Source organism: Teleopsis dalmanni, chromosome 2 (assembly GCF_002237135.1).
Source record: "Teleopsis dalmanni isolate 2A chromosome 2, ASM223713v2, whole genome shotgun sequence".
Lineage (NCBI taxonomy): Eukaryota > Metazoa > Arthropoda > Insecta > Diptera > Diopsidae > Teleopsis > Teleopsis dalmanni.
In genome coordinates this window covers 164,437,470-164,447,368 of record NC_051847.1, presented here as the reverse complement: position 1 = coordinate 164,447,368, position 9,899 = coordinate 164,437,470, and the positions used below count along the sequence as shown (strand labels likewise).

The following is a 9,899-nucleotide window of genomic DNA, read 5'->3' as shown; positions in this document are numbered from 1 at the left end:
AATAGATACATTTATTATAATATTATTACTAGGTATATAATTAAATTAGAAGTGATCTACTTTCACCGATACTGTATGAGCCGCCGCATTGCTTGGTAGATCGATATTATCCCATTCGGTATGTAAATTTTTTTCACTATCGGTCGCTTTGAGTGCTAATCCTAGGGAAGCGGTACGTCCAGCACAATGTGGTATATTGAGTGTTACGGGTACTAAAAATTCAAGACCTTGTGGACCGCACATAACAAGTGGTGAGAGCATTGTTTCACCTAAATTAAAAAAAGTTAATTTAAGATTAGTTTAAGATTATTAAATTTAATAAATTGTTTTATTTTTAAATGTTTGCAAACACAATAAAAAGTGATATCAAATAATAATTTGTTTATTAACAATTATATAAAATTTATTTGTTTTTTTTTTTAAAAAATTAGGTATATAAGGTTAAAAATCTTTAGACGGTGTGAAAGAATTGTGAATGGTTTTTAGTTAAAAAATCTATTTAAATTAATTAGTGCATATCGAAGTTCATTACTTCAAAAAAGTCCTAGCAAATGGAATTGTTCTTAAGTATTCAGTCTTTGTATAATTGAAATCGTGTTGTAAGATATATAAATAAAAAAAATTAGATCTGGCAGTTAAAAATTCATCTCCTAGATTTTTATATGTAGTATATTGACACATCAAAATTTGGATCTAGGTATAACAAACGTGATTTATTTTAAACCATATTTAAAGACTAATAGATCTTGGTTCGAAAAATTGAAACTATTCTTAAAGTGTCTTAGTATCCAAAATCTAACATATTTAAATCTAGAAGTAGGTACTTGAAATGTGTTTTAATTTTACCTGAAATTAAAGATTATCACTAATAGAGATTGTTTTGAAAGAAGTGAAGCTATAACTAGCTAAAAGTAGTGTCTTGATATAATACATTTACACATAAAAATCTGGATCAGCGTGCTTCAAATTTTTTGATTTATATTTAATCCAAATTTAAGATGATCTATAACAGACGCTGTTTTAAAATTTAAAGTGAAGTTACTGTGGACTTGACACGATAAATTAACACATCAAAATTAAAATCTGGTTTCTGCAAAGGTGATTTTCTTTAAACCAAACTTCAATATAATAAATAATAAACGTCACCACACACAACTATCAGCCACCACAACTATACCCCAGAAATCAACATATTAAAGAAGTTGATCTCATATAAGCTATCCAATCTTCTGTTGTAATCATGACAGATATATCTTATTAGTTTCAGACTTCTGACTAAGAACCTAACATAGTGGAAAGAATATATAGAACGGCAACTTAATTATTAGAAACTACGCTTAATATTAGCATTACGAAAACCTTGCATTGAGTACAAAGAAAGCTTGTTTAAAACGTTATTGTATGTGATGGGCTTAAGCATTAGCTATTAATTAACTATTGTAACTGTCATTCGTGTCGTTTAGATTGACATCAGTAAATACCAAATAAGCAAGAGTAGGCGCTGAAAAAAGTCTGGCCTCTATTCTTGTTCTTTCGCTAGCGCTGATAATAAGCGCGAACAAGTTTAGGTAATTAAGCAACATGCGTTGTTTGTATGCGATATAGTACTTTATAAGGAGTATATGTTGCAGATTCTCGACACTTATTTGTTGATGCTGAAAAAAAATATTCTTTACGGGCCCACTCTAAGAAATTAAAAAGTTCTGCCTAATATATTTAGTATCTTTAGGTATGTATAGTACATTGCCTAGGTTTAAGGGGTAGTCGTTTGTGTACACTTATTTTCTAAAACATGACTGTAATACAATTATAGATCCAGTAATAATTTTATTAAACTAAAGACTCGATAGCGCTGATAATAAAACTAATTATATATATATATAAAAACTAATTTAAATTATAGAAGGAATATATGCATTGAACACAAAATAAGTGCAATAATGAAAATGTTATAATTATTCTAATTATACATATCTAGTATTAGGACAAAAGATCTATATATTTATTTTATTTTAGATCTATATATTTATATTATATTCCGTATAAAATATGTATAAGCTGTTCTAATTAATTAAGGATAAGAGAATTACTGTTTTTCTGTTAGAATTTAATCATGACTTTGTTAATTCGTAAGTAGTATTTACATCTCAAATTAAGTTATTATATTGAAAATATTAAAAAGTTATTAATAAATAATTTATTTGAAATGTTGTATTTTATAGTTCACAACAAATTTGGATTATATGTTTATTCATTCAATATTCAATGTAGTCATATGTATGTATATATTACATTATTATTGATATTTTTATTATTAAACACGATGCCTCGCGACTGGTGTCAAAAGAACTTAATTTTATATAAGAAGACCATCGAAAGTAGGTTGCTGTAGACATCAAGATAGATAGGCTCAAGATATTCTCTACGGACATCACTTTCATGAAACGATTTATAATTGGGGACATCGCCAGGGTTCGTGAAAATGACATGCAAATAAACCAATCATCTTCAGAATGGTGCTACAAAAACCAGACAAACACTAAAACAAAGTCAGACAAACTGATTGTGGAAACTGTTTCTATAAATACACTGGATAACATAACGACCTTAAATTTCGCTTGATCACATTTTACAATGTTGGCAACTTACAAAAATAATTGTTTCGACAACTTTTATATATATTTTTTAAATTATAAATTACGGATATATTTTATACAGAATGTACAGTGGTTAAGGATCTCATTGAACAAAATATTGATTGGAGTGTAGATTTAATTAATAAGAGTTTGATTTCTTCAATATCATGGAATTGAATCTAAATAATAAATAAATTAACTTGGTGTCCACACCTTCTTCTAAGATATAACATATATACCTACAAGACATTTTAGAAGAACAACTCCTATATTTAAATCGTTCTAAAAATAATTATTTTATTTAAATAAACCACTTAAAGACCGTATCACTTCTAATAAATTAGAGTATATACACAATATAAGGAAAGTGAAATATTATCAAATGACCGTCCGTAGTTTAGAGAGGAAGCGTACGATTTTGCGGATAGATACTGTAATCTAATTTTTTAATTCAACTAAACAATACAGCAAAAAGAAAATCAAGGTTTATATAATATTATATAAAATAATACTTAATTTTTGTAATTATAACACGTTTTTGACAGAGTAAAAATTGTTGAGCATGTGATTTGTAAAGGAATAGTGTGAATAGATAAGTGAAAAATAGGGTTTTGTTAAAAAAATATGAAAATAGATTATTAGCATCAAGTGAGGTCGATAGAGGTTATAGACGATTACAATGTTAGTAACAATTTTTATAAATGTGTTAGGTAACCATTAAACCAGACCAGTATTAGTAAGATATTAAATTTTAACTAAAACAATACAAACACAATCATACGGACAACACATATATGTGTATTAATATTCTCAACTTATATACAACATATAAATAATAATAACATAAAAGCATAAAAAACACACAATAAATATATAAGAGTTTTAATAGTCGGTCGCTGAAAAGGAAGCTGAAAAGGAATCATATTTATGTAAATAAAACAAAAACAAACCATTTTCCATATCCAGTGGGGGTCCGCCAACAGCTTCGCCCATGCGTGGGTCACTGACAGTAAAGTAAATTTCTTGTCGCACGCCAGCAGGGATCGCGCCTGGCGGTATTTGTAGTGAAACATTCCACACATTGTCCGCTAAAGTACCGCCTTTTAAATCAAAGATTCCACGTGTCGTTGTAGGGTCTCTAGGTACAGCAGGAAATTGTCCCATACCCGGCAAACTAGCAGCTACTGGTGCTGATGTTGGTACTGGTCCTGCGACTGGCAAGGACATATTACTAGTGTATGGTGTACTGGTAGCATTTGGCGGTCCAACGGGTAGACTACCTTGTGATGTATATTGTGTTTCAATAGATGTACAACTATCGCCGATTGTTGTTGTCGTTGGTGGCGGAGGAGGGCCGGTGCGTTTTAATATATTAGAAATGTGAAATGGTGCACGCATTGAACGTGGTGTTGAGGGTAATGTTGGTTTAGGTGGTTCCAATGGTTCAATTGGCGGCCCTTGTACTATATTTGATGATGGTTCGGATTCCACTTTAGTTTCGAAAACTTCGTCAGATAAATCATTTGTTTCATTGGTATCTTGAAGCATGCCATGATTTAATTGATTTTCAATACACGTTGTTTGTATATCAGCGGCACTAGAGTTTTCATTTTCAATATCATCATCATCATCAATTTCACTTTGCACCAATGGCGCTTTACTCTCTGTTCTTGTTGTAGAATCATTAGCTTGTATGACAGTATTTTCTATAACAGTGTCTGTAGATTTTTGTAAATCCGAACGACTAAGACTCTCATCGTCCTGATTTATCTCTACCACCGTTATTTCAGTTTTTTCCTCTTTTTTCTCATCGGTTTCATTTTCACGTGACTGCAATATACTTTCCTCTTTGGATTCATAAATGGGTTCTGGTCTGCCGGTATCACGTTTGGAGACATAAATTGGCTCTGCCATACTTTCTAAAGCCTCTCGACGAGTTTGATAAATTTGTTCGCGTAATTGCGCACGATTCTTTAACGCCACTTGACTGGCTTCCCGTCTACTTTGATAGATTGAATCACGATCTGATTTTTCAGATTGGCTGCTACTATGTGGACTAAATTCCCGTTCCATTTCCCTTTTACCCTGACTTATGCGTTCCTGCATTTCTTTTTTCGATTGATACAAATGACTTCTTTGCATTTCACGTTGCATTTCTCGACGAGATTGATATAGTGGTTCATTTATATCACCTTGTTCATTTGCAGCACCTGGATAAAAACGACGTCTTGACATTACCTCTGAATTTGGTGCTCTACGCTGTGCATCCAGCATATATGAATGTTGCTTGTTTTGATACATATCAGTCTGTTCATATTCTAAGCCACTGCTGATTGGTGTCATTTGTCTTCTACCAACGGAACGATCAGCAGTAGTGGTGCTGTGCCTTCTTACAATTTTACGACCACCTCTATTCGCTGCTGCCACTGCTTCAGCTTGTCGTCGTTCTAAATCTATTAGTGCTCTGTTAGCGTATAAGTCATCATGCTCATAGCCATTATAATCTGTATGTGATGCTTTGTGCATGCGCGGCACAGTGCCCAGGTTTCCATAAATATCTTCGGTTTCTAAATTCTGATACGTACTATTCATTAGTTCCTGTTGGTAATGACGTCCATACTGTTGTTGATCTCTATAATACTGTTCACGTGTTAGCATATTTTGTGTCGGCACACTTCCACTTCTTGATGCACCATAATAACGATCTTCAAAACCAGCTGGATATGTTGGATATTCATCGGGGTAGTATGGACGTTGCATACCGCGCTCCAACATTGACTGTTGACGTCTAAGACTGGATTTTGGTTTACGTTCCGGCTCAACCATACTGTTCATACGTCTGAGTGGACGAGTAGATTTTATTAAAGCGTTTTTAATTGCAGTCAATGGACTTTTAAGCATGGATTTTTTTTTTATTTTATGTGGTGGCAAGGGTGGTGGCGCTACAACATTTTCATTATAATACTGTTCGGATATTTGGTGATGTGATGCAGACTGTGCTGGTGGATAATTGTAATAATTGGATTCTTGTAAACGTTCATTATGATAACGCTGTGCAGAACGTGAACGCATTTGTGAAGGATGACCTGGAGGCGGTGGTGGTGGCATTGAATAATATTCATCATATCTTTGTTCGTATGGCTCCATTTCGCTACAGATGTAATTAATTAGGAGGATTTTTTTTTATTTAAAATGTTTATTTTTTTTTAATTTCGAAAATAAAGTTTTAAGTTAAGACTATTCAAGGTTCTTCGGGGAAAAACACTAAATGGATTTTGTGTCCAATTTTTAATACAAGTTTTATATGTTGCCAGAAATGTTTTTTGAGAAATATTCTATATTTGAACCAATAAAAGGAAAGTATTTATTAGTCGGATTCGTATAGCAAAAAAAAAACAAGAACAAAAATTTAGTTAATTTATTGAAATTTTTGTTATTGTCTTTTCTTTGCTATTTGAATCTTTCTAACTTTTAAAAATAGCTTGTAATCATATGAAGCGTAGCTTTCGGCAAAAATAATTAACTTTGGCAAGTATTTATATTGAAAGTCAGTGTAAATATGTATATTATATTTGCATATATCATTTTTAGTTGCAATTATATTGAACAACCATTTTTATCTAACAGATATTAGGTTATTCCAGTTTATTTGAGAAGATAATAATATGAAAAATAAGTTCCTCTAGGTATAGTTGCAATTTCAGTTATACATTATTATAATGGATAATTGTGTATTTAAATCTTCAGGAAATATTTGTTGAATTAAGTTTATAAACTTTCTTCAGGGTTTTTAATTTGGCTTCAGCGTTTGTAGAAGGAAGAGAATTTCTTATTAAAGTGTTTAAAAAAGTAATGTGTATGCAATTAACATATAATAAACTATTTTTATATTGTAAATACTCGTAATTTTTAAAACTGACGTAAGGAGGAACTGTAGCTTTTATACTTAAAAACAGAAAATATTGCCAATTTGGTAGATATATTATTTAGGTTTTTCGGGATTGGATTCTTGGGTATTAAATGGTTGAATAGTCAAAATATAAAAAAAAAATAACAAGTATTATATTTTTCTTGATATTTAATTAAGACAATAAATAATATATTAGGTTTTATAAAATAACACACTCACGCACAATATAATGCTTTCTCAATTTGTTATAAATTTAAAAAATATAATATGCTATATAGAAAAATGTTATATATTATCATTTGATTTTGCAAATACCAATTTAAGGAAAGCTTTATTTATATTTGTTTTAAATTTTAAACCGATCACCAATTTGAAATATTTATTAAAGTAAAAGAATATATGATTTCTTATATAAAAGATTTTTGTTTTTAATATAAACATTTTTTAGTAAATTAACCATTTGTTATTGGTTTGTTTATAAAAAAAATATTATATATATATTTTTTTAAGAAAACTCTACGAGTAACGCAAAATCGTACCCAAAACCTTAACGTTATGATTGTTATTTCTTATATTAAATAATAATTTTTGTTATATAAAAATTAGTTCGAAAATCTAAAAGTTTAAAATCTAAAAGGAAATTGTATTTCTTAAAGTAATTAATTTATAAGAAAAGTTTTAAGTTTAGTTTAAAATCGGAAGTTGACCCGAAAAATGTTTTATTTTTATTTTATTAAATTAATCTTTATTAATTTTATTCCATATTAATTTATTTTTAATTTAAAATAAATAAATTTTTTTTTTAATGTTAAAAAATTTCTGTTAAATTTTTCCTTTTGGTTATTGCAAAATACAGCAAAAATTTTATTTATTTTATTTACAACAAAATTGAGATTTTGTGCGTTTATGTGCGTTAAATGATAATTTATTTTTTGTTTTTGTATATATTATATATAGAAAAAATCCAAAGGGTTTTAAGTTGATAACAAAAAATACAATGGCCTTTAACCATACGAAAATGTAATGAGAGTTTCATGAATTAATGTATGATTTTAAAATTTTCTTATTTAATTTTTTTTTTCAATGATTATGCGTTCATAGTATAATTAATTAATAAACAAAAATAAAAACATTTTTCGTTAACACAAAATAATTAAAATTTGGGGGAATATATATAATAGAAAGAGAAATCGAAAAAGTCAGATTTGTATTGAGTTGGGAGACAAATGTTTTGGGAAAAGACTGTGTACTATGAAAATTTCTATAACAAAATATTTTACTTGTTTAATATTTTATTAATTTTTTTAAAATATTCATTTTGATTTTATGAATATACTTGAAGTTAAAAAATCACTTACCTCATGTTATGATGGTGCCCTGCTGTACCGATTTGTGGTTTACGATATAGTTCGAATGCTGAGCCCCGTTGTTCACGACTGCCTGCTAAGTCCAGAGCATGCCGTTCTGGCGTATGTGGTGGAAGATTACCTATTAGTTAAAAAAATTTTTTAATATATTAAAAAATTTAGTACTTCAAAAAATATAATTTACACAATGGCTGTTCTAAAAAGTTGGTGGAGATACAAAAAATTACTACTCTAATACTAAATTAATAAATCTTTTTTTATAGTACTTCTAATATATACTTAATGGAACTACTTAAATATATTAATATATAATAAACTAAAGCTTAATTACAATATTTATTTGAAATAAATATATAACAAATAAGTAACATTTTATTAATTCTTGTTTTATTAACTTTAATGAGGTTGAACTGGTTGGTATCATGGTATTACTCATAGATCCTGGTTTCTTAACGGTAAAAAATAAAAAAGCGGTTGATAGAGATGTGGTCGTATTAAGTGCTGGATATCTAGTTTGTAGACGAGTTTTTAAGTTGCCAAAGGAATTTTATTATCCCACTACGTTATTAGTTTTATAAAGTCTTTCAGAATTATGTGTCCGGTTAGTATAGAATTGTTGCTTCGTTTGAAAATTTAAGAATTTTTAAACTTTTCTGTTTTTATTTTATTAAATATCAAGTTATAAATCAACGTTTTTTGTTTTTATTTTGCACAGATCTTTTACTTCTAGAACAGAAAAAAAATTTAAAAATGCAAATGGGGCTGCGGAGCACACTATCAAAATACTAAATTGTAATATTGTTTAAATATAATGTATTAAGACTTGATTAGCTTGAATCATAGATTTTCAATTACGTCATACAGAGTTCGAAATCTGGAGATGTCATTAAAAGCTGTCTAATACGCAATGAAGATGAAATGTAATTGTTGTTGTAGCCTGCTGGGAACTGTTTGTGTAGTATCTTTGGGAGGTGTCGTAGTCGTCGACACGTAGTCGTCGATAACGACAAGTGGTTCCATAAAGTAGACTCGGTCGTTCTTGGAACCGAACTCAAGTATACCAATGCTTGCTTTTCATTTATTTGAATGAAATTAATTTTTGAAGTTTTACTACTAACTACGATTTTTTTTCAAAAGTACCCTGATAATGATATTATGTTAATATCATAACATAATCATATCATAACATATTATGATATTTACATGTTACATGAAATTTAACTACAATATTATACTATATGCGATAATTAATATTACCTTAACTACTAAATTCTTCTACGTTCATAATTAGTAACATTTTTTTATGAGTAGTAAATTACTTCTCAGTATATATTGAAATTACCATAGTAAAACTTAATAATAGAACTTAAAGCCATTGGCTCAAAGTGATTTGTCTTATTTTTGTATTTGTTTTTATCAGACTGGACTTCATTTAACGGATATTATTACCACCACTTACCAATAGGTGGTGGCATGCCACGATGTGGTGCAATATATGGACCAGTGCCGCTGCCGCCATTATAGTGGTGATTACTGCCATTGTAACCATTTGTAGGTGGATATTGTGGTTGTTGACTATAATTGCTGTTGGTGCCATAGGTGGGTTGTATGTTATTATTAGGACCATGATGTGGTGAACCAGGTGTTTGTTGTGAGTAATGATGATGTGATGGTGTAGGTGGATAATAAAAGCCGTTGGGTGAACGTGGTGAGCCAGGTTCCTAAAGAAAAATTATATATTTATTTAAATCAATTAAATATTTTCTTGCAATAAAAACTTACGCCATTTTCCCAATTTGCATTGCCATTGCCAGCACCAGTACCACCTTGTATTGGTGGTCGATAATTTTTGGGCTTTGGTGGCGGCACTGGTTTAAAGGGTCCACCGTTGTTACCATTTGTTGCAGCATTGTTGTTGCTACCATTGATATTTGGTGGTGGCACAACCATTTGTGGATTCTTCGGCAATTTACTGTAATCAGCTTG

General features: G+C 29.7%; 1 protein-coding gene across 1 annotated transcript in view; it reads right to left on the bottom strand.

Moving 5' to 3' along the window:
- Positions 1 to 8: 8 nt before the first annotated feature.
- The window catches only part of LOC119676083 (tight junction protein ZO-1-like), a 13,654-nt gene continuing 3,763 nt past the window's right edge, over positions 9 to 9,899 (bottom strand). The window contains exons 3-7 of the mRNA XM_038087311.1: positions 9,696 to 9,895; positions 9,373 to 9,634; positions 7,905 to 8,034; positions 3,587 to 5,787; positions 9 to 269 (exon numbers count right to left, since the gene is read on the bottom strand). Coding sequence (XP_037943239.1) covers positions 46 to 269; positions 3,587 to 5,787; positions 7,905 to 8,034; positions 9,373 to 9,634; positions 9,696 to 9,895 — 3,017 coding nt within the window. The 3' untranslated portion in view covers positions 9 to 45. The remainder of the gene's footprint in view (positions 270 to 3,586; positions 5,788 to 7,904; positions 8,035 to 9,372; positions 9,635 to 9,695; positions 9,896 to 9,899) is intronic.